The sequence below is a fragment of the Exophiala aquamarina genome (assembly GCF_000709125.1).
Source record: "Exophiala aquamarina CBS 119918 chromosome Unknown aczIA-supercont1.18, whole genome shotgun sequence".
In the NCBI taxonomy this organism is placed as follows: Eukaryota; Fungi; Ascomycota; class Eurotiomycetes; order Chaetothyriales; family Herpotrichiellaceae; genus Exophiala; species Exophiala aquamarina.
Genome location: NW_013550570.1, coordinates 336,066 through 360,163, shown reverse-complemented (window position 1 = coordinate 360,163; position 24,098 = coordinate 336,066). Strand labels below are relative to the sequence as shown.

General features: G+C 50.5%; 7 protein-coding genes across 7 annotated transcripts; 3 read left to right on the top strand and 4 right to left on the bottom strand.

Moving 5' to 3' along the window:
* Positions 1-6,188: 6,188 nt before the first annotated feature.
* On the top strand, positions 6,189-8,165 carry A1O9_11598 (uncharacterized protein; the record flags this gene model as incomplete). The annotated part of the gene is made up of 6 exons (XM_013399493.1): positions 6,189-6,345; positions 6,398-6,780; positions 6,838-7,292; positions 7,346-7,617; positions 7,679-7,759; positions 7,828-8,165. The coding sequence occupies 6 exons, from the start codon at positions 6,189-6,191 to the stop codon at positions 8,163-8,165; spliced, it is 1,686 nt and encodes a 561-aa protein (XP_013254947.1).
* A 738-nt stretch (positions 8,166-8,903) lies between these two features.
* On the bottom strand, positions 8,904-10,047 carry A1O9_11597 (uncharacterized protein; the record flags this gene model as incomplete). The annotated part of the gene is made up of 4 exons (XM_013399492.1): positions 8,904-9,243; positions 9,315-9,735; positions 9,803-9,851; positions 9,925-10,047. 4 exons carry the CDS (start codon positions 10,045-10,047, stop codon positions 8,904-8,906), a joined length of 933 nt encoding a protein of 310 aa, XP_013254946.1.
* Positions 10,048-10,876: 829 nt separating this feature from the next.
* Positions 10,877-12,147, bottom strand: A1O9_11596 (protein arginine N-methyltransferase 1; the record flags this gene model as incomplete). The annotated part of the gene is made up of 5 exons (XM_013399491.1): positions 10,877-11,355; positions 11,405-11,751; positions 11,800-11,909; positions 11,960-11,993; positions 12,044-12,147. 5 exons carry the CDS (start codon positions 12,145-12,147, stop codon positions 10,877-10,879), a joined length of 1,074 nt encoding a protein of 357 aa, XP_013254945.1.
* A 1,678-nt stretch (positions 12,148-13,825) lies between these two features.
* A1O9_11594 (uncharacterized protein) lies at positions 13,826-15,817 on the top strand (the record flags this gene model as incomplete). Its single annotated transcript, XM_013399490.1, has 1 exon — positions 13,826-15,817. One exon carries the CDS (start codon positions 13,826-13,828, stop codon positions 15,815-15,817), a length of 1,992 nt encoding a protein of 663 aa, XP_013254944.1.
* A 1,161-nt stretch (positions 15,818-16,978) lies between these two features.
* Positions 16,979-18,642, bottom strand: A1O9_11593 (uncharacterized protein; the record flags this gene model as incomplete). Its single annotated transcript, XM_013399489.1, has 5 exons — positions 16,979-17,232; positions 17,281-17,844; positions 17,895-18,186; positions 18,244-18,478; positions 18,530-18,642. 5 exons carry the CDS (start codon positions 18,640-18,642, stop codon positions 16,979-16,981), a joined length of 1,458 nt encoding a protein of 485 aa, XP_013254943.1.
* A 983-nt stretch (positions 18,643-19,625) lies between these two features.
* On the bottom strand, positions 19,626-20,588 carry A1O9_11592 (uncharacterized protein; the record flags this gene model as incomplete). Its single annotated transcript, XM_013399488.1, has 1 exon — positions 19,626-20,588. One exon carries the CDS (start codon positions 20,586-20,588, stop codon positions 19,626-19,628), a length of 963 nt encoding a protein of 320 aa, XP_013254942.1.
* A 642-nt stretch (positions 20,589-21,230) lies between these two features.
* Positions 21,231-23,508, top strand: A1O9_11591 (uncharacterized protein; the record flags this gene model as incomplete). Its single annotated transcript, XM_013399487.1, has 5 exons — positions 21,231-21,280; positions 21,354-22,047; positions 22,104-22,409; positions 22,465-22,728; positions 22,780-23,508. 5 exons carry the CDS (start codon positions 21,231-21,233, stop codon positions 23,506-23,508), a joined length of 2,043 nt encoding a protein of 680 aa, XP_013254941.1.
* Between the last annotated feature and the right edge of the window lie 590 nt (positions 23,509-24,098).

Sequence of the window (24,098 nt, the reverse complement as noted above, 5' to 3'; positions counted from 1 at the left end):
CGGCTCGAATGGACCCCATTGCAGATAATACTCGGATGTTTTGTGTTTGACCTATTCGAAGTGTTATTGGGGCTCCCCGCTCATACACTCTGGTCTGGATGCTTACGCTTCTATAAACATTCGGGACTGGAACTTCAGGAAAGAACGATGATTCAAAGAAAATGAATAGAATGAGTGTCGCTACAGCAAAAATGCCCAGTCTTTGAATCCTGGCTGGAGCGGAGAACCGCTCAAATGAAGGGAAGGCCATATCGTCGCCGAAAAAGTTTGCTTGTCCCCTCCAGTGGTGGTCGGCGGTCGAGGTTGAGATAGAAACGCGCAAGGAAGGGCTACGGCCACGCCACGGGGGACAAAAATGTTATATTGATATCGACATCGACATCGGACGAGAAGAATGACTGTCGCTGTAGAAAGGGAAGGCTCCTTAATTTGGAGGCGCCTATTATGTGCGTGGCATTCCAACTAAAGAGTCCAGCCTCGCCCGGCAAGGAGTATGCACAGCATTCCGTCCAGGATAGAGTGGGACATGGGTCTCGGTTTGGACCATATCAATTGGCGTGCCAGGGGCGAAGGGCTCTGATAGCCGGGGGCTCCATAACCTTCCATGCACAAAGGCATCCACCGCACGACCGTCTGCAAGATCGAGGTGCCAGAACGACCACCTTTTCCATCTGTGGAGATTACCTGCTGCCAGTCACATGTGAAAAGAGTTTGTTTGTGCCTGGACTGGGCGGGGGGCTAATGAAGTCCCGCGATCCAAATGTGGACCGCTTTCGGAAAATACAGTATTAATTGACCTTATCTGAACCCTTCGGGTACCTGGCGGGCTTAGATCCTAGACTTTACCTTTTAAAGCGTCCTGAGACATACAAGCGCGGCGATAAGCACGACAAGAATTCCTGGGACATGGGACAGCGAGAATGGCACATCCGATCAGGGCGTAGCAGGGACTCTGCATCGCATGATGAAAATCATTTCCAAACACCCGCAGAATGCTTGTCCTCGACAGCAGTCGGTTTCCTGACCTTCAAACAGGTGGACCGGCAGGCCCCTTTTGAGGGTGTTCGCGACAACATTCATGACGTGGACCAGACCGACAGTGACAGATGCCACCCCCAGCCGTCGCCACCACCCCAAACTCAGCATTACGTATTGGCTCAGCGCTCAGTCACGACTTACGAGTGCGGAGAATCATAGAGTGAACAGTCTAGTTTTTTTTTTCCTGGCAAAAGGGGAGGCTCCAACGCGGTTTGAAAGGAAGTTCGGGTTCCTGCGTTAGCACTTTGCCTTGACGCTGGCTTTTTGGCGAACCGAGATCCACCTTGGGAGGTTGCCAGCCAATTCCCGAACCAGGTGGCTGATAAGAAAACTCTAGTGGGGCTCACAAGGGTATCGGCATGGATTGGCACAGCGGCCATGCGAGATACACCGTAATCCCCTAAGTGTTACTCCGTCCTCCGTGGTAATTATACTCACAACTGACTCAGCCGGCTTCGCTTGAGCAGTAAGGCAAAAAGGGTCCTCGCCAAGATGATTCTAGTGTTGAGTGGTGCGATACTCTGGTTTGATCTCATCATCAAGTGCGCGGACGGCAGATCGCAGGAGATACATTCCGCCGCCGACGACAGGCATAGGGGCCCTTGCTAACCCGTTGACGAGATTTAACCAAGTCCGGTAGCTGACTACCTCGTACCTCCGCGCATTCTCAGCTGTCAGAGGTAGACGCCTCCAGGCATCGTCTATCTTACATTGGGGACATCCCGCGCTGAAGAGGACCAAGGGGGCAAAGTATCCTAACTTCCGGTGGGTCTTTTGCTCCGACAGCTGCCAGGGGCTGCCTTATCGCCCACCGCCACAGCGACTTGGCTTATCCTGTCTCGAACACTTGTGTCGTGGGGGCTTGACTCCGACACGTGCCGAGCTTTTGTTATTGCTAGCGTGGCGCACATTATTTGCTTGGAGAGTCTTTTTGTCTGCATTCTTGAGTCTAGGGGCTGCGAGCCACTTTGCACCAAACGTGTATGGATTAATTCGCAGCCCGAAAGTCTCGCCGTCATAATCCGTGTCCGAACAGGGCTAATTTGGAAGGGAGGAGCAATGCGAGGCCGGAGTGTCAAAGTGTCTGTGCGAGCGACTGGCAGTCTCCTGAAAAATGACAGTCATCCAAGTTCAGTCGTAAAAGGGGTTGCCAACCACTCTCAACGAAGATGATCCGCGACCTATGTATCTCGATCAACGTCACCTATCAAATCTACATAGTTTGGCATCCTGACAGACAGGCATTACGAGTATGCTTGAGTAGAACCTGATTGATCGTCAATTGTGTATCTTGCGTTCGTGCTCTACTCCGTATCAGCAGAGGGAACAGTCATTCCAGCTGTTCAGTGCCCCGTCAGCAATCCCTGAATCGATGCAGCAGCGAAAGTTCTATTGCGCCATTCCCGCGACTATCGTCTAACAACCAAATGCTTACTCCGGACCGCGAGCAGCTTAATTTTGGTGTGGACTACGTTGCGCGTACGCCACGCGTACCACAAACTCCTAGTAGCGGAACATTTACATGACAGCCTGTTGGATGGCGGCGAACGCTGCCTCGTTATTGCCTCTGAATAGTAGTATGTCGAGTTGACTGTTTGGCATCGGACGGGACACCCTTTCAAAAAGAGGGGCAACGCCGAGCTGTTCGGTCTGGGCCATCAGCCGCCAGGGGCATGCTTTGGACACTATCAGCGCCCCTTGCATGAGCTCCAACACAAATACTCAGCTACAGCATCGACGTGTCAACAGTCTTCTTCGCCTTTCGATCATCACGACGCATACAAAAGTGGTTCACAATTCTTGCCGTGGTAACCTCCGGAGTATCCATCTAGTAAGTGGCAAGATCTCATCTGCTTGACAATGGACCATGGCGAACAACGGTACGAGGCGAGACCGCTAGATCAATGATGATCGAGCTCGACCGGAGACAGTGATGCACCCATCCACCAACAATACCGGAGAGGCGTGCCTGGCAGAGGCTCCCTGAACGGCAGATGGTATGATTTCATTCCTGGTGAACCTGAATGACCACCTGTGACCTGTCTCCTTCTCCGTGTGTATCTCTCATCTGTCTCGAATATCTCTCATGGTTCTCCAAAGCCCACGATCTGCCAGGTATGACAGGCGCCATGCATACATGTAGGTGCATATAACATATATGCGTCAAGTGCCTGTTTTTGAGAAGTTCTGACCTATAGGACGCCGCCATCTCCGATTCTGCCCCGAGAAAGTTCCAATGCTCGATTCTAGACGTGGGTCTCTGAGTCTTGGATCGAAGCCGTTTCTATTATCTCTATTCCCGAGACTCACAATTGCCGAAAACAAGAGCTGACTTACCGGCATATGTGCGAGGTAATGAGCAAGTCTGGTTTTTTCTTTGCCCTAGTTCAAGGATAGTACCGCGGCGAGAACATCCACAAAGAAAAGTTGTGTGAATAAAATACAACATAGATATCTCGTGCATGCCTCCTCCCTTCAGCAATGTGCTCCGATTCACCGCATTGTGGACTTCAGAGTGCCTTGTTGGGCAACGTCTCGGCCAACTTCGATGACCTATTGAACTCGCTGTTAGTATGCCAAAGGCTTGAGCCTGCACAAATCACCCCAATTGCAATGCATCACGGCATCTCAACATCCGTCTGCGTTTGTCGACAACCTCACATATTTGCGCATAACGACATTGGCTTCGAAGGGTAGCTTCGAAGTCCGATCATGGTATCCGATTTTACGATTGTCGGTCTTGAAACTCTGGGGGCTGTTTCCGATTGATGACTATTTTGGCGTCCGCGGCATTCCATTGCTTCCATTGTTGTTCTGATGGCGAGAGACCGATCGGATATTGTGGTCTACAGTGATATAAATCCGTCTTATGCAACGCAGTCAAAGCGGAATTACCACTTCACCTTAACGTATCGTATATCTTGTCACTGTCATCTTTGTAGTTCTTGCCGAGCCACACTGAGTCAACTTGTCCAGCGCCTGCCAGGACGATGCTCTGCCACATCGATTTGGTTGCACATAGAGCAAGATAAGTACCAGAGCAGCAGATGCGACTCTGGAAAGGGCCCGCTTTGGACACGGAGGCTGCCACACTTCGACTGTTGAAGGAACTCTTCAAGTTCGCGTTCTTGCTGACGGCCCGGAGTTCGCGACCCAGGAGGCGGTTTGAGGAGCGCAACCCGAGAACAATGCCTCTTGAAGGCAGAGACTGAAAGGACAGCATCAACCACAATTTATGGCGAATGCATAGGTCCGTATCAAGTGCAATGAGTTTGGCACTTGCTGGGGACTCCATGGTCGTTAATGGGCGAGGTTGTCGAAATATGTGATTATTCTAAAGCGGTCTGGGTTGACCTGCCACTTCATGGTATCGATTCCTGCAGAACAGTACACTGCTCTCAGACTTATGACTTTGGAAGCGGTCACGTTCGAATGAGGTTACTGGCGACGAGGTACGGTGCGTCGTGGACGAGGCTCCCTCTGTGTTTGCCAGTGGTTCAGAGCCAGCCAATAAGTTTTCCCAAACATCGGAAAAGGTGTCAAGACTCGTTGGAACAGTGCACGCGTTTGTGGTGATTGGATTACCCATTACGTGCAACGAATAACTGTTCTCGACGGACGGTAAGGTCGTGAAACGAGCGATCACTCAGGCTGTCGTATCCCACAGATAGGTGGCTCAGAACCAAGACTTTAGATAAGACTTGCCCATTCTCGATCTGCTTAGTTCTTTTTGGCATCCCTGCTACATCAAGCGTCACAAGCAAATGGGTATGGGCGCCTTTGGAGCTTGGTGTCCAGGAAGCTTTCGCCCGGTTCTGTCCAATATGTACGCCACCTAACGACGCCCAGAGCCGTCATCGTGCAAGGACGTGTCCCAAATTTCTTATACTCAGTTTTCGACTCTTTGACGAGAACCATGAGGAACTCCAGTTCTACAGGATCTCAAATTATCAGCTGTTCACCCGTCGCGAGCAAGTAAGACGCTGAGCTCATCCCTCAGGTGAGAGATCCTCACAGCGCCACGGAAATTCCACAAAAAAAAAGGATTTTCCAAATCACGGAGCTCTGCTCGGCGTCCAGCTCCGCAGTTGCATACTCAAAATCCCACATCGGGCGGATACGGCGGGGAGATTGTCACCCACAACCAAAGCATCTGCCTTAAAGGATATGGTGTAGCCGACGAGAAACTGGGGCTGATCTCCTAACCAGTCCTAGCGACAAGAGTTAAACTCCCATACAAGGAGTTTCCAGGTGGCGCCGTACTCTCTCTACCTACAGATAGCCGGCCTGGTCGGCCTTTGAAATGGCACCCAAATGGCACATGTGTAGGAAATCATCTAGAAGTCCATCGGTTCACCAATCCGACTCGCTCCGACTTTCTCTCTGGCTCCGCAGGAGTTGATGCCGTTATACAAGGCTCAGCGTTGTCGTTTTCGCCTTGAGTCTAGGCTCCGCGCATGTAAAGTCCTGGGACATGCGCTTCCTTGTCGTCCCCACGGAAGCCTTTTCAAGCACGCCTCAAGCATATTATAGTTTCCCTTGGCAGTGTGGGTGGCACTGAGCCGGATCTACAAGCATTCTCCTCTCTTTTGCTGCAATTTCGTCAGCCGACCTCAGCCTACTGTTACATCCAAGCTGATCATCTCGAGCACCCGAAGTCTTTCTGGGAGGCCAGCGAACCACCCAACCTTTTTCGAAGCCTGTCATGTTGGTCACAACACCGCCGCTTGCCATGCCCCTTGCTCAGAATCCTCACCTGCCGAGCATTGCTTCAGCGAGCTTATGTAGCACCACGAGAACTCAGTAGCTTGGCGAGTGACACCTCCCCCGTGGATTGGCTCAAGACCCCCGCGTACTTGCTCCAGGATGGGATGCCATGGTAGATACAAGTTCCTCGACGATTGGTATACTAACCCCTGCCTGGTCGATGCAGGGTTCTCATCGCCGTGTGGGATAGTCCAGACGTACTCTACCCTGCAATTCTTGAAAATTCAGGTTGAATACTTAAGTTCGACTTGGTCGCCCATTTTTGACCACCACCCGTCAATCGCCCAAGGCTTCTTGTGTCCTCGAGTTGAGAGAGACACATATCTCGAGCTGATCCGTGCAGAAACATCCTTTCAGGTTCTCCTTGATTATTTACGTTCACCATGGGTGGCGGCGGCGGAAAGCCTCTCAACATCTTCAGGCTCGGCCGATCCCTTGAGGATGAGCCAAAGGAAGTCCTCAACTGGCGACTATGGTTTGCCGTTTTCTCTTTCGGCATCATGGGCGCTGCTCGAGGAGTGGACGAGGGGTTAATCAGCGGTACGTATCACTCGCAAACAAGTGTAAACGGCAAGGACTGACCCTGACATAGGAACTTTCAACACCGCTCATTTCCAGAAGCTTTTACATTTCGACGAACTCGACAAGGAGGCCCTTGCCAATGTAAAAGGAAACGTCTCCGCCATGGTTCAAATCGGTAGCGTTGGTGGAGCCCTTCTTGCTTTCGTTCTTGCCGATCGCATTGGGCGTCTCTGGGCAACCCGACAGCTCTGCGTTCTCTGGATCCTGGGAATCGTCATTTTCTTGACAAACAATGGCCGCCTTGGACAAGTCTACGCTGGGCGATTCATTGCTGGACTGGGAATCGGCCAAACTACTGTTATCGCGCCCGTTTATATCTCCGAAATTGCGCCACGGGCTGTCCGAGGTCTTTGCACCTGTGTCTTCGCTGGATCCGTATACGTTGGTATCATGGTAAGTTGCAGAAACCGGAATTGGTGATTGATATTGAGTACTTATCATCCTCCCTAGCTCGCATATTTCGCCTCGTGGGGTAGCAGCCTGCACATCAACAAGAACAGCTACAACTCCTGGGTCGTTCCCACGTCCCTTCACCTGATGTTTGCGGGAATCATCTTTGTCTTGTCATTCTTCAACTATGAGTCTCCCCGTTTCCTCATCAAAAAGGGCGAGCCAGAGCATGCCGTCACCAATCTTGCGCGCGTGCGAGGTTTGCCCGCCGATGATGAATATGTCGTTTCGGAAATCAATGGCATCAAACATCAACTGGCCGAGGAACAGGAGGCAACCATGGGTCAAGGTGCCTGGGGTTACGTGCGAGAAATGTTTTGCATGCCCAATAATTTCTATCGTATCTACCTGGGTCTGGGTACGCAACTGCTCAGTCAATGGTCCGGAGCTCAGAGTATTACGATATATGCGCCCGACATGTTTGCTTTGCTTGGGACCAAGGGTCAAAATGAGAAGTGGGTTTCTCTTTGACAGATCGCATTGACCTTCGCTAATCATGGTTTTACAGGCTTTTTGCAACCGCTATCTTCGGTGTCGTAAAGTTCGTTGCCGCCATTATGTGTGCTCTCTTCCTCGTCGACGTGATCGGTAGGAAGCGATCATTGTCGATCGGAATCGGTCTTCAAGCACTCTCTATGTGCTATGTTGCAGCATTCTTGACCGCCGTGCCCAACATTGACGCGGACACTGTATTCACACCATCGCAAAAGCACGCCAGCACCGGTGCAATCGTCATGATCTACCTGTCAGGTTTTGGTTGGGCAATGGGCTGGAATTCAAGTGCGACTCCCTCATTAAACTGCCATTTATGAAAACCGTACTAACTTCTGCGTTCTTATAGTCCAATATCTCTTGAATTCTGAGATCTATCCTCTACGAATCAGAGCAATCAGCTCTTCGTTGGTCATGTGCTTCCACTTTGGTAAGTTGATGATCTCCCAAAGCCTCCGAGAACTTGGAAAGGCTATCCTACTAACATAATACTTACAGTCAATCAATACGGCAACTCTCGCGCCGTCCCAAGCATGCTTCTTCCCACCTCATCAGGCGGTATGTCGCCCAAGGGTACATTCTGGTTCTTTACCGTGATCACGGTGATCGGAGGATGTTGGGCCTGGTTCTTCATTCCCGAAACGAGTGGCCGAAGCCTCGAAGGCATGGATGCCCTTTTCAGACTTCCGTGGTACAAGATCGGCCGATACGGACAAAAGGATGCTGAAAGTAGTGACCACTTTGCCAGAGAACGAGTTCTGGAGGAGAAACACCCTACTACGGGAGAGCAGGTGGAAATGCCCAAAGGGTCAAAGCCTCAGGAGAAGAGTGCTTAAATAGCGGATTTCGGAATCACCTCCCTTGCCCCTGGCTTCCTCGCTTAGAAAGCGTTGGATTGCATTATGAGAAGCTCCAGTGGCATGAGTACATGTAGTTATGATGCAGAATTGCTGCCAAATTGCCAAATTGCAAATCTATATTCAACGGCCGATCATCTTCCGTAGAGGACCCTCCATGAACAAATAATCTACAGTTCTTGGAGTCAAATTGGGTGATACTATTGGCACCGTGGTAGGCCTCTATAGTACGTAGCTCATAATTGTAAATAATTATTGCTGTGAATAGTTCCGACTAGGGCCAAGCTCAAGCTCAAGGCAATTGTGCGAAGATGTTCTCGTACGAAAACCGCAGCGCGCAAGAGTGCCGTCGCACCTACACCACACTTCAGCCTCCTCGATCCCGGGCACGCGCTGCCTTACTCTTACTGTAGAGCTTTTCTACGTATTGCATTCAACATGGGCATCCTCTGATATGGTCAGCTATATCTTGAGAGCCGCGTGGCTCTACTAGCCACATTGATTCAACGACCGTTCATTCTTAGCTATTGCGAACCTATCAGTCTTGATGGGAAGCCATGTCTTTTGGTCCACGCCCATAGCATTGCCTCTGCCAGGATCTGGAGCAAGTATACAGGCCGCCTTTGCGTCTCTCCGACTCGACTTTAACACAGCTCCAAGCCCAGTCCACGATGGCACGTGATATAGCGAAGCCACATGGCCCAGTACTTAGGCAGTTCACAGCTTACTCTTGCCATCAACGACACGTATCGAGGCCCGGCCATTGCTCAATACGACCTTTCCGTCGACCTCGGTGACGAACCTGATCTCCTCGAAGCCGTCCTTGACCTCACCGGTGCGCCACATCTTGACAAGGATCTTGACGCCAGGCTTGACGGGGGCGGCGAATCGGGCTTGGAAGTCCTTTATGTTCTCTGGGTCACTGCCTCCAAGCTCTTTCAGCAGGGCATGGGCGGATGCGTTCCAGCTGAAGAGGCCGTGCATGATGGGGCCGCCGAAGCCCATCTTCTGGCCTGGCTCGGGTGTTGCGTGCAGTGGGTTGTAGTCGCCATTCAATCTGCGAGGCTTGGATCAGTAATCGGCCCTCAGAGGTATGCCTCCCCTCCCCAGGGTTTGAGAACGTCTTACCTGTACAGATGCGCACTCTCGGGCGTCAACTGGATCTCGTGGATCTTGTCAGGGCTGTTCTCCTTGCCCTTGGGTGGCGGGTAGTTGACGGTGGAGGGGCCTTTGGGGCCACCCCATCCACCCTGGCCGACGAAAAATCCACTCCCGACTGCTCTGGTGTAGACCTCATCCGTCTCTTTGTCGACGATGAGCGTTTCGCTCTCAACGACCGTCCCGGGCTTGCCTTTGTCGTAGACACCGAGGACTTTGCTGCGGAGCTCGAACTTGCGGCCCTCGGAGGTGGTGGGCAAGGGCTTCAGGAATTCAATGCGGCGTTGACCATCTAGCACTCGTCTCGAATCGAGTTTGGGGACACCTGGGATTGGATTGCTTTCCTGGGCTGCGTAGAAATCGATGACCTCTTGCGTGGTCTTCTTGAATGCTAGATGTGGAAATCAGCCATGACTCCATGAGCCAGATAGGAGGTGACCGCGTTAGGCAGGACTAACGTAGGATGATGGGATAGGTAGGGAAGACGGCAAACTTGGGGTGTAATTCCTGTTGACAATGATTAGAAAACGGTCGCGTTCGTCCTTTGACCCAGCTGAAAGGTCTAGGTGTCTTCTCTTACATAGATAAAATGTAATTCATCTTTTGCTGTTGCCCCGATACTGACTGCGAACAAGAGCACATCCCTCTTGAGCCATGAGACGTCTTGTCGAGGATATTCGAAACCAACACCTGGATCCGGCATATTGGCAGTGGCAGCTGACGCTGGTGTCTTGTGCGCTGAGTTCAAAGATTGCTGAGGAGCTAAATTTACATACGGAGTACAGCAGGAGAGATATGAATCTGTGAAAAGGCAAATCAGTCCATCGGTAGAGCTATGTACAGCTTTCTGCGGGGAATCAGCAATCATCTCACCGAGGAAAGGGACCGAGGCAATTCGTCTCGGTCTGAGAGGCCTACTCGTAACTAGGGACTGCTTGGTAGCCCGGTGGGGTTTCGGTGGCTGGCTGGGATAGGACGGGGAATATGGGGACGGGATGCGTCTGTGTCCGGATAACTAATCGCCAATTCGATACGACGTACCGAGTACTGATTGGTGGCCCTTAGGCAAAGTCGGTTATTCAGTCGGCAATGATACAATAAACAGAAGTGAAGTCATGTCTCTGACTCTCTGACTCTCTGATTCCCTGCTTCTCTGATTCTCTATTCATATGTCCATCGTGAAAAAGCTCCATGTTGTCAAAAATCAGCATCAACTCGTGGGGTATCTCATGTATAAATAAACGAGGAGCTTGAGTTTTCGGTTCCTGGGATTTCTTCATTACGGTCATTTTTGATCGTTGCAGCTCTCGCTGGTAAGCGGCCCCCTCTGACTTGCTGCCCTTTTTGTGCTGTGAATCTTTCGAATCGCTAAAAGTGCTCTGACTCGCTTGGGTTTGGAACCGAAGACCACCAGAAATCCATACCACGCTCTCATCCCAAAAGCCACCTGGTTGCTATGCATGGTGCGAGAAAACGAAAAATGGATAACCTGAGTGCGAACGGAGATATGTGTCAAATTCATAGCGAAAGAATCAACACATTCTGTACTCGCATGAGCCAGCAGCTGTCCGTGTTCTGTCCTCGGTCGCTAGCTCATAATCGATCTTGATGTCGAGATCTCGTCGGTTCTTGTTATTGGGCTTGTTGGAGAGGAACCCACGCACGTGCTCACCTTCCTCCACAGTCAAGACTTCCCGCAGGTAGAAGACAGTTTGCTTCCAGTGGGTGTATTTGGTGTGCGGGCCTGTCGAGAATCGAATGGGCTTATGGCATGCTTGGAAATCAATATCGAACCATGCAATGAGAGCATGGATGAAGTCATTCCTCTGCACTCGGAGTTGGAATGGTTCGGAGAATGCGAGGTCGGAGACCTGGACGGTGTTGAGGTCGATGGTGAAGACTGGGCAGGGGTCTGTGACCAGAGCCTTCAGTTCCACGGTATCAACCAGTGGTTCTGTCAGGGCACTCTCCTTCATGGGCGAGTAATCGAATCCATAGACGTTGTCCCAGACTAGAGGATGTCAGCTGCAAACTCCAACATGTTCCGGCTTTCCACTTACATCCGATCTTGTCTTCCTTATACTCTCCATCCTCAATGGCTGCCATGTAGATGGTAGCCTTGTCAGGGAATATTTTCCCTCCTGGGACCAGATACTTGTCCCGTGCGTAAAGCACCGTGTCAAGCATGCTCTCATAGAGAAGGAAATATCCCATCCACTCGGAAATAATGATATCAACCTTGCCATCATTTAGGTGCTGAACTGGCATTTCCACCTCTTCCATTTTGCCCTGGAGAAGGGTAACTTTGCTCGTTAATCCGTTCGCTGCGACAATCTCTCTGGCTTTGTTGATGATGCTCGACATGTCGACGCCAATCACATGTTTTGCGCCAGCCTTTGCGGCGAACCTGGAACGGTCAGAAAATTTCGGTATCTTGTAGGGTCAGGGCACTTACATGCTGAGGATGCCAGTACCGCAGCCAACATCGAGAACGACCTTGTCTTTGAAGAGATGCTTGTTCTGGTAGATGGAGTCTCGGTAGGACCTGGTCCGGACTTCATCTTTCTGGGATTGGATATTAGAACCAGCCGAAAGTGCCTTGGGAGGATAATTACCAGCATTTCTTCGTGGATTCCATGATGATCATAGCTGCGGGAGAGTCAGCTAGATTTCCTGACCGTACACCCAACTATGATTACCTAGTGAAGTAGCGGACTTCAGAGTGCTCCATGCCCGCCATTCTCTCTTCTGTGGTCATGGCAGCCAGATCGGCCACTGAAGGCCCAGGCTTGGTGCCGTTCATGTCTGGTATTCTCGCGAGGAAAGGATTGAGCGAGGGTGGTGAAAGAGATCAAGAGCAGAGTTTTGGAGAACCAAAGATATACTCAGATGATGTGAGAAATCTCAAGCCTCGACAAGAAAACAAAAATAGACTTTGTCAAGACCCAGGCACGGCCTCTTGAATATTTCTGGCGGCGCAGTTACAATCGGTCGCCTGTCAGATCGATACGGATCACGTGAGCTACGGTGAGGTTTTCAGTACAAGAATGAAGTGGGATGAAAGCATTTGCCCTCCGCCGTAGTGTTCTTTTCGACTCCTGACGCAGCACGAACTCAAAAGTGCAAAAAGGCTCAGCGAATTCTCTAGGCAGTAGGCATTCCTAGGACTGCTGATCAGATCAGGAAACGGTAAAAATATAGAAGTCAGGCAAAAATATTGGAAACATGTCTCTGGAGCTGGCGCGAATCGAACACGCGACATCTCGCAATTAAGGCTTTGCAAAGCGAGCGCTCTACCCCTGAGCTACAACCCCCTCACAGATCATGTGTACGGCAAAGGTTGGAGATTTAATATATGACGATAATAATTCTTCGAGCAGCGAGTGGGGTCACGGCGTGCCTGAAGGATCAAGAAACCTTAGCCCTCTGGCAATGGGCCGGGTGTGGGCGGCCGTGGGGGGCCCTCGGGCTTCATCATCCCCTAACTGGGAGCCTAATGGTGCTACTGGCAGCACCGATACCCTACGCGAGCTTTGTACAATTCCCCGTCACTAAAATAACAGGCTCGCTCACCCAACAAAGCCAATCAAATCCAAATCATAGCCACGCCAGAAGGCTCTTGGAAGCGGCTGGTGCCAAACAGCCGCCTGGGTCAATCTCAAGTCACCTATATCAGAAAGCCACTCGTGTCGACTCCTGTGCATGTGGAATACCCGTGTGATAGCACCTACAAACACTGAGCCCGCTTATTCGCACTGCGAAATATTAAAGTGCGTTTTTGGTCGGTGGGTGTCGTGGTCGCCTTGACATTCAGGGGCATTTCGATCTCGTCTCGCAAGGCTTTGAATGCATCGAACTCCCCAATGTGCAATTACTCTACAGGTGATAATTATGTCAGGCTGAGGTCACAAACCAGGCCATCACAACATCAACATCAGCACAGCCCCCTGTTGGACTTTCGCCAAACCCTGGTCCCTGGAGGCTATGCAAACCTGAGCTCTGCCGGTGCCTCTCCACCTGCATGCTATCGTTGCATATATCCACAGCAGGGCGGCCATAGCCCTGCATCCTCAGGTTGCAAATGGTGACGATCATGGATTGCAACACACGGGATGCACCGCCTAAGCCACTTCTTCCCACTCCTACATCGCGCTTTGCATTTGCCTCAAACTCTGGGGTTGCCCTGATTCGGTTGACACAAACCGCAATGTAGGTGCCACCTTAAGGATGCATGGCAAAGATGCTCACCCCGCGGAGCCTTGTTCTTACCCTGGTTTATGGCTCGGTGGGCCTGTCTTCTAGGCGATTGATGCCTAGCGGGGTAGCGAGGCGGAACGGACTAGATTGCCTGGAGGGGCTTGAGATATAGCCTCGTGAAGTGGACTACCAAAATGGCTCTTCTTTTGTATATTCAAACTCCTTGTGGCTCAAAGTTAATGAGTCTGCCACTAGGCCTGTAGCGCAGCTTCCTAAGGTCCAACATGACAACATCTCTATCACATCTCCTTGCTCGCGAGTCGTCTGAAAAGTCAGGCACGGTAGCGAGCTCGGACTCCGGAAGAACAGCTGCCGCACGCAATTATGCCTGCGAGCAGGACGATAGCGTGGTTAAACATGCAACGATTCTGGATATTGATCCGTCTTCTCGTCTCCCAAAGGATGGAATGACATTCAGGAAGCCCACTGTCGACAGTCTCCTGCAGCGTGGCCCCTCAGAGATCATGAGTGAAATCAAGGGCCACAGGACAAGCATTCGCTGGGTCCACCTGCGATCGAATTGCATGAGCTGGATAGAAGACTTGATGGAGAAGGTTTGTGAAGAGAGGCACATCTCCATGCAAGACCATAACTCCCAACGGCCATCTACCCCTGTCAAGATCAACCCGCTATTAAGGAAGGACTTGTGGGCTCATCTCTTCCACGGGAAGGCTTCTGATCAAATCCAGACACGATTCATGGGGCCCACCTGCACTCCGTTCTCGATTGATCTGGAGGATGAACAGTCTGACTCGACCAGTGAGTCAACCAAGGGTCCTAGGAACAACCTCGTTCTATACCTGCCTTATCTCAACTGGGAACTAGCACAATCGTGGAAACAGAGACAAGAATTGATTCAAGAGGCCAGAGAAGGACGGGAGATCAGTGGACAGGCCGACAGCGAATTGATAAAAATGTACCTACACCATGATACCTCCCCACTCCACGATCGCCGCACTCTTCATCAAGCGTACTACCATGATTTTGGCATGACGAGGTCTCTTCCAAAGTATGACCAAGTCATGCAAAGATTCACGGCAGAGATGACGTCTGAACAGGAAGCGAAGCTACTTGTAGTGGATCAGCTGTGGCTTTGGATCATTAAGGGGAAAGGGTCGAACGGGCAGGATAATGACGAACCGATGCCGGATTTAGTGATCACAGCATTTCCTGGCAGATTCAACGGATGCTACGATTCTGCAGACGTGTATCACGGTGTCATCGAACACCTTGAGCGCGGCCTTGAGCCTCCTCTGCGAAGTGCAAATGACCTAGCCGCCGTCATCGTTGAGCATTGTACAGGCGTGTTCTTCCAGCGCCAACTCGAAGCCGACAAATGGTTCCTTGAATTCTACGCTGCCGCCATTGGAGTAATTCGCGACAAACAGAAGGCTGCATTTACCCGGTTCTGCTTCACATCTCAAGAACTCGAAGAATTGCAGATCAATCAAACATCACTACTTGAAGTCTCCCGCAAGCTTGAAGACGCCGCTTTCTCAATCAGTGTCGAGGCCACGCTTTTCAGTCAGATCAAGGATATAATCGACGAGCTTGAATGCATAGACTACATCCTGGGAAGACAGGACGACATGGTACGGGCATTGACTCGCACTCAGAAATCCCGCAGCTTGCGCACCGTCAGCGACATTGTCAAGGAACGGAGAAACACTTGGGCAGGGATTGCTCGGACCGCAAAGATAGCATACACCGAGATCCAAGCCCAAATGGACCTCAAACAGAAGCAAAGCAGCCTGGCCGAGGCCAGGACGAATCGATATCAAGTGGAAGACTCGGCAAGACATGGTCGAATCATGCTGCTTTTCACCGTCGTCACTATCATCTTCTTACCGATGTCCTTCCTGGCTACCTGGTTTGGCATGAATCTCAAGGAGGAGGATAGTGGACAGCTGACGCTTGGGCTAATTGCAGCTGTGGTCTTCCCTATCTCGATTGTCATTGCAATTGTGGCATTAGTCTTTGCCTTTAGTCAGAGATTGAGAGATTGGCTAGCTAGCTGCATTGAAAAGATCATTGGTGGTACACTGGCCATTCTCGGCATACATGGCGGTAGGAGCACTACCATGAGTATGCATTCGGGTCTCCGAAGAGATAGGGAAAGACCTAGGAGGTTTGATCTAAGGCTCAGAAGGCTGACCGAGTCGGAGCTGGACGATGAAATCAACGACAGAAGACATAGTGATGATCAAATCGTGTGACTGATGCACGCTTGTCACAGCCTGTGGAGTGAGGACATAGGCGATGGCAATGCACTCGTGTTGACTAATTCGAGCCAACTCACGGGATATGGAGTGATTTCCAGAAGATACTAATCCTTTCCATTGATTATGGAAGCCAGTGAGTGCGGCTCTAGACTGGTTGACTCTATTCGACTGCGTCCTGCGTGACCTGTCAACTACTTAGTTGTGTGCTGAGCACTTCTCTAGGTCGTCCCCGTCGAGATCTCAACAGGAAAACCTGAATGCTGTTAGCATAGCGTACATCTGTTTTATATACTGATCCGGAACCAGCTCTACAACAGGCGATGCACGACATATTTGAAGAACCGATCAATCTAGGTGCGTCTTTACTACATGCCGCTACCTACGCCAAAATTCAGTGCTTCGATAGGGTCGATTTGTGGGAGAAGAGAAACATCCCACACGAGTAAGCATAACGGTCCTCCGTTTGCCGCTCTGCTTCGCCATCCAAGGCGCTGAGCAGGACACGGTCATCAACGCGGTCGAATCGTGCTTCAAAACGACGGAGCATCTGGCAGTATGAGATGACTTGCTGCAATAACGCTATTACAACACCAAATCACGCCTTATGTACGGGAGGTTTATACCGACCAAGTGGCTTTCGTGGGTGGTTTCAGGGTACACGGTGGCAGAGAGACTCTGGTAAAGCAGCTCCTTCTGATGAAGTGCCTACTGTATTATATATGGGCACGCACGCAAACCGTTCCATGAGAGCGCAGGAGAGACTCGCAGTTTACTCATTTTACCCCCGCTTATGGGCCAAAGCTAACAGTCTCTCTTACCTTATCCTATAGATTAATCGCTATCAAGTCCACACAAGCAGAATAATCGGCTGATGAGGACAGAGATTTGGCGTCCCGGAGCCCCTGGGAGCTCTATATAGTAGGCAGACAGGCGAAGTGATGGTATCAAATACGACTGAATGTTTGGCTTCATGGTGGGTTTGTATGTCAACTATGGTTTAGATTATAAAACTTGGTCTGCAGGATTGTGCGCACCAAATCTTATCGAGACCCGAGCCCCGTTAAACGTTTCTTCCTCTAGCCTTCGTCTCAACTGTCTTCCCATCGTTCAAATACACCTCAATTCTAATGAACAGTTCGACGACGCCGAGTGTAATCAGTACGAATATCTGAATTCGGTGTTCTGGAGATCCGTCATATCTTCGAAAGCGTGCGCGTGGACGTTCTCCCCGACAAGGGAGGCATCACGTTTGGCGTTTCTTCTGACAATCAAGTGTCTCATGGCTAGGAGAACTATGATTAGAGTCACGTAAAGGCCGATATGGATGTACAGGGTGTTGAAGTATCTCGGCGCCCATTTCGCCTGAAACAGCTGAGGGCCAACAGCATTTCCTCCTGCCCAAGCGACGACTGAAGGATTTGTCAGCGATTGGTTTTAATATTTGAAAGGCCACTTACAGAAGAAGGCATATACGATTGACCTCTTCGTGTGTCCAGCGATGTTACGCGAGAGTAGAGAGTACAGGGACGGGTTGAGCGCCTGGATGCACTGCATGAAGTAATAGCAGACAAGTAGTCCACCACGGGTGTCGCTACTGGGGGGGACCTTGATCAAAATGATCGAACCGACCATATTGATGATCACGTATGTAATGATGCAGTAGATGGTTTGGCCGGTCTTCGTGACGGCCCAGCCAATGAGGAAGTATAAGAGAATCGTGAAGACCGCCAATGGGATGCCTAGAAGTTGAGCTGTTGCAGCATCGAATCCGAATGCCTTGTTGATGAGCAGTGAGTTGAAGGTGTAGAGACCCCCATTGACCAATGTTTGGACAAAGATCATTCCTACGAGAAGCCAGGCGAGTGGGTCTTGGAAGGCTTCTTTTAATTGACCGGATTTCCAGTGCTTCGCTTGAATACCCTGATCATTCTCGCGGACGCGCTCCACAAATTTGATCTTCTCTTCTTCGGTAGCCCAACGAGCTTTGGTCGGTGAGTCTGGGAGAAACACCAAGATGATGACTGTGATTGACTTTTAATATCTGACATGTAAAAATTGGATTCCGACTTACGACTTGAGCTGAGTGAGAGGATCCCCACCAGAATATGGAGCCACTGCCAACCGCGAAGATTGCGAGTATTATCGACTTGGATAAAGGCATACCCCATAAGAGAAGAGAAGCCTTGAGCGGCTCCGAACGCCGCTTGCCAAACCGTGGTGACCATTGGCTGCTCCTTCTTGCGGTACCACTGAACGGTGATAGCCAGGAGGCAAGGAGCGAAAGCCGACTCGAAGAAGCCGAGCAGAAAACGAATAGCCCATACACCCGGCACGTTCTTAGTAAAAGCGAGCGCGAAGATGAGCTGTTGGTGAAGCATTAGTGCACGGCTGATGATAGAGTGTACGTTCCGACCACTCACCACTGTCCACATCACCATGGCTCCACCAAGCACTTTGGCCACGGGAAGTCGTCGGTTCAGCTGGTTCACGATTGGTTCGCCGACGATGACACCTGCCCAGAGAAAGGTCGAGGTGAGGGCATAATCCTGACCGAAGGCACCAACATCTTGCTGCCAGCCCATGATGGATGAAGTACCGAGTGTACCTTTGTCCAGCGACTGAGTGATGTACGCGATACACATAACTGGGAGGAGGCTGTCGGGAGTTAGCATTTCTCAATTGCAATCCCGAGAGTTGATTTCTTACTGCCAGTGAATCTTTCTCACCAACCGAGCGTTCTCTTCCGAGTCGAGCTGGAGCATTGGGTCGACGTACCCTGCTACCATGGAGTCCTCAATGAGATCGTCCAGCGTCTTCATCCTATCTGCACCATTTTGCGAAAGAAAGTGCAGCTCGCTGGCCTGCAAGTCTTTGTGATCTGGCTTTAGGGCCATGCTGCTGCGTGTGTTGAATATTGTAAGTGGCTGAAGCTGTATTCAGAGGGGAATGCAGCTCGTCCGCTCGAGCACGTTCTTATATATTCATGTTGTTCGTCAATGGCTGTTTGGATGCAAGTGTTACAGCGCACGTGTCAGGACGCACGTTTATTACAGGCACAGTTCCGGCAAGCATCATCAACATCATCATGCTCCGACTGGTATTGTAATTTGCACCACAAGAATAAGCTGTACTTGTTGGTATGGAGTTCGAGGCTCGAGATTTTCCATCGAAGATACCGGACGAATTCCCGACATCTCCTCTCTAGCCACCGGGAATTTGCCCGACTTTTGGTAGTGATCCCGTGACTTGAAAGGGGTTCGCAGGCCAATTTACACTGTGTTGTTTCACAGTATGGATGGCTTGACGTGCTATCAGCAGGATTCTAGGTTGTAAGATGCGATCCACTTTCAACGAGCTTGGTGTTATATCCCATGACTCAACCTGAGGTCGATGGGCAAGTTAAGTGTTGGTCATATAAATGTAGGGAGCTTCATTATCAGGTATGTTTACTACTTCATGCAGTGTCAACCGAGTGTATCTCAATTATCGCTGGCGTTCTTCCTCAATAGTAAGTCCAGTCGGTTGCCTGCCTACCAGAATACTCAATAGTCAGGCTGACAATGATACGGCTGGCTCCACTCGCCTTCAAGTAGTAATTCTAGAACCTTCTCTTGGCAGTTGAAATCGGACTTAGCAATAAAGCAGACAAGAGTCCAGGTAGGGAAAACGAAACTTACGTCTTCAGAGAGGAAGGGAGAACAGGATTAGGCAAGATCGAAGGCCAGAGTAAGAAATCTGAGAAATGGCATGCATGCGCGCGCCCAGCACACCATGAGCGACATCAGTATTACGCTATTCTAACCTATAATGTCTGTATGAGGCTAAAGAAGTGTTTCTCAAATGCCTTCGTATTGACAGCTACAGCAACACGGCAGTTTGGCTTAGGAGGTCTGGGTCCTTCTAATTGATCTGTAATGATCACTCCTCTCGCTTCACCTTCACCCGTAATGACTGAAGCAAAAACCTCTTTAAATTCGCAGATATCAGGTCGAGAAACAACCGCTACTGCCAAGGCATCATGCACCGGGCATGAGTCTGAACGGGGTCGTCCCGGGTACCGAGCAGCCTGGCAATCGATGTAAGCACCTGCAGCATGCCCTGCAAACGCAGCAAACTCTGAAGGGGACGCTTCGAGGTCTTTTGCTTGTTTCTTCGTTAAGCGGACTTGTAGGGTGCAGTCGAGACCTACCCATCGTTGAGGGATACCAGAACGCAGGACCGTTTGCGCCGCTTCTGGGTCGGTGAAAACGTTTGTCTCGCCGGGTTTATCATGGAAACCTGTAGAGCCGAAAAACGTGCCACCCATAACAACAAGCTCTTTGATGTCCGTGGCTATTTGAGGTTCTAGGAGTAAAGCCAGTGCAATATTCGTCAGAGGTCCAATCGCAACGACGGTAATTTGATCTTTGTTGGCTAAGATGTGCTCAATGATCGCCATTGGAGCGTAGCCGGGAGAAGGACAGCAGGATTGAGACAGACCCTTCAGGGCAGCGACGTGAGGAGCAGGAGACCATTTTTGATTAGGCCGTATTAAAGGGGTCGCGGCGCCGCGAAATATTGGAGTATCATGGATTTCGAGATGCTTTGCGACTACCCCGGTGAGGACCGTAGCGCTTTCGACGTCGGTGTTCCCATAAACGGTCGTGATCATATCAATATGTAATTCTGGGTCGGCATGAGCCAGAGCGAGGGCGAAGCCATCGTCGATATTGCCACCATTGCCCATCGCCAGGTCAGTGTCGAGTATGATCCGGGTCACTCCCATGTCGACGCAACGAGAGTGGGGGTGTGACGAAGAGACTCAAGATGGAGAAGACTGTGGAGAGGATTTAAAGTCCTCTTGTTGAGGTAATCAGTCGCACGAGCATTTTCCATCGAATCACGGTAGGACGTAGCGGCACCGGACGTATTTCCGACAGGAGTGGTGACCGGGGATTTTCCCAAATATAGAGGAACACTTGTTTCGATTCGGACCTCCCTCATTTGTCCGGATCGGCATAAGTCAAATTACCTGTGTATCAATAGACCCTGAATTGGCTAAGAAATGTGGCTGCAAAGTTGTACGATAGTTGTGTATTTGCTTCACGGGCTTCTGTCCACTTACCATGATCCAGCCTCCACCACTAATAACTCACCAAGCTGTCACGTGGGATAGCAAGCCCCACTAGATCAGACACATCTCCCCCTCCTTCTACAGACACACAGGCCGTTCTTAAATCTCTTTATGTAGAACCCTGGGGCAACAGCAGCCATGTCCGATCCTCCGACGGCACCATCCCCGCCATATGCTCGTCGAGCTTGCAAGCGATGCTCCGTCCATAAGAAGAAGGCAGGTCGTCCAAGAATCTCGCGTGTTATTTCTTTCTCATGCGCCAAAGTGTGATCGACTCATTCCGCGTTGTACAGGATGCGTTTTGGCATCTGTGCCTTGCGAGGCGCCAAACAATACCGCAGATCGTAGGCTCACACGGTATGTCCAACAGTTCACCTGCTTAAGGCAACTGCGACTGATGTTGATTCTCCTCCATAGCCAGAACAACGAACTGAGGGATGAAACAGCACGCTTAAAGAAACAAATCGCTTGTCTTCAGAGGAAATTGGGCGTGCACAATGATACGCTCGAGGGTGGACAACATATCGGACACTCTCCCGAGACCTTCTTACAGTCGTCGGGTTCTTCCAGCTCCTTGCCCGTATGGCCTCTGGCGCTGCTTGCGACGAACGATCATCCCATTCTCTCCCAGAATTTTCGTCCACAATCTTTGCCAGGCTTCGTTCTCACCACTTTTGGACTACGGGACTACAACTTCTCTGATGAGTTCGATGATTGGGACCAGGACGATGGATCTTCAAATAGATCGTTGAATCAACTAATTGGTCATGAGGTCTCCACTTCGAGCAGTCTCAATGAACTCCCAAGCATGGAAGAAACACGCAGTATTATACGGTCCCTGCTCGAATCAGCCAAGCATGGTCCTAGCAATCTAGACAAGATTATTGGACAGACACAGCTCGAGGAAGATTGTCGATTGGTATATGGCCCGGATGGCCTCATGGCTCTCGAGTATGCGAATAATCGATTTAGATGCTTTATCACAGTTTATCTGGCAATGTGTATGGCGGCGGCCGTAAATGGTGAGGACGTCACAACGGACGCTCGAGCAACTGCTTGTCGCGCGATTGGAATGAAGGAACTGGCGTCTGTGACATCGAGAGAGGACCTCGTGAGACAAGTTTCTTCCATTACTTCTAGACTATCTACCTGACTTGCTTGACGTAGGCCTGTGTTGAAGCATTGACGCTCCTCTGTGAACTTGCCATCCACGAGCCCAACGGGTCAAGTCTGTGGCAGCTGGTCGGCCTGACTGGACGTACTGCTATCGCTATCAGCCTTCATCGTCGCGACGACATATACCTGCCTACAGTGTATCCTTCTTGGCCTGCTGTCGACGAGGAGCCTGCCACGATATCTGCACGAAATCAAAGACGTAAAGACCTTTTTTGGGCGTTTTATAGCCTTGATAGGTTGACGATGTTCACTCTAAACCGCCCGGCGTCCATCAAAGACGAGGATATCGATGTGGAGGTAAGCTGGTAGCGTGTTCTGCTGTCCCATCTGGCAATTTGCTTATTGGCTCTAGCTGCCGCCATTGACTATGTGGCCGGAGGGTAAATATGCCACCGCTTCAAGCGAGGCACTCTGGGTCCATCACCTGCAAGCTAGACGGCTCTATGGCCAGATCTATGAGTCACTGTATGGAGTATCGAGACCAAATGAACGCGATACCACCGCTCAGCGAGAGAAAGTAGTGGCCAAGTATGTCCATCAGGTGAGGCAATGGTACATGTGGAGTCGATTCAATGCTACTGTCGTACCGTTCTCAGATGACAGTGTCAAGCGACACGTATGTCGTATTTCTCTCTTTCACTTAGTCAATGGAACTGAATTTGAATAGTTACTCGACGACGTACAATACCACCAAATGATGATGGCTCTTCATCAGCCTTCGCCACTCATTCCAAGCGTCTCATCAACCTTCATGGCCACCCTCAAGAGATCTGCCAGCCTTTCTGTCAACGTCTTTCACCATGCAGCTTTCCGAAAACAACTCAATGTGCATTGGGTCAATTTGTATCATTTCTTCATCTCTTGCGCTATACTCATCTACTGTTTCCACCAATACGAGATTCGGTCCGATCTCGTCACTGTGCCTCATGATGAGGTGACGGAGATGCTCGCTCGATGTCGAGACACGCTACCTCTTTTTCGCGGTTCCGGAGCATCCCTTGTGCGTCGATATGGGGCAATGCTCACCGAGATCATCCGAGCTTTCGAGTTACTGCAGCAGCAGCAGGAGGAGGTAATCTCGGTGGAGCAAATCCCCTCGCCGACTCATGTGGAACCCGCCAGTGGACAACCTCAACTTGATCCAAGCCAAGGTTCTGCCTTTGATATCGACATGATAGTCAATAGTCTGTTGCAGGAAGGGTATATCCCCAATAAGACCCCTTCGCCCATCTTTGCTGAGGGCAACATGTCCAGTGAGCTGGCGAATTTTATGCTCCCCGGCATGTGGCCAGACACGATGGGTCAGAGTGCATGGGGCTCGACTGTAGAAAGGCACTCAAACATGGAGACCGAGGGAGAGGAAGGGCCAGTGTGTGGGCTCGGCTTGCCATCATGAGGATTCTCTTGAAGGCCTTAAGAAGGATTATAAATCTATTCTCCTTAATAATTATAACATCACAACGCCGCTGTAAGAGATTCAGAAAAGTCTATTGACGGTGGAAGATATAGTGAATTAGTATAGACAATAGTAACTGTCACGGGGGTGCCGAGGAATACTTATGTAGTGGATTGCCTGATGACTGAGGCACTGGATAACCACCTGATCACGACACATTCTTGAATTCCAATGCAGAGCTCAATATGGTGAGGTATTGCCTCTATGCTATGTGTTGGTAAAGGTGGCTGACTACCCCATAGTTACCAAACATAGTCTTCGCAGCCGTTGATATGGTGCCTGATATAAATCGACGGCTATCTGCTCGTAATGAGCCACACTTGCACCGAATACCTGGCCTGCCACACGATCGCTTTCCAGGACCGCTTCCACGTCAGATTTCGTTGGTTTGAACTAAACTGCCTGAGCCGGATGAGATATTTTCCAAGGTCGGTCGCACAACTGGTTGGACAGCAGGAATCTACAACTCGTGTAGGTCGGTAATTTCCGCCCAAAGGAAGCAACGATCGTCCATGGGTCTGTTAGGCAGA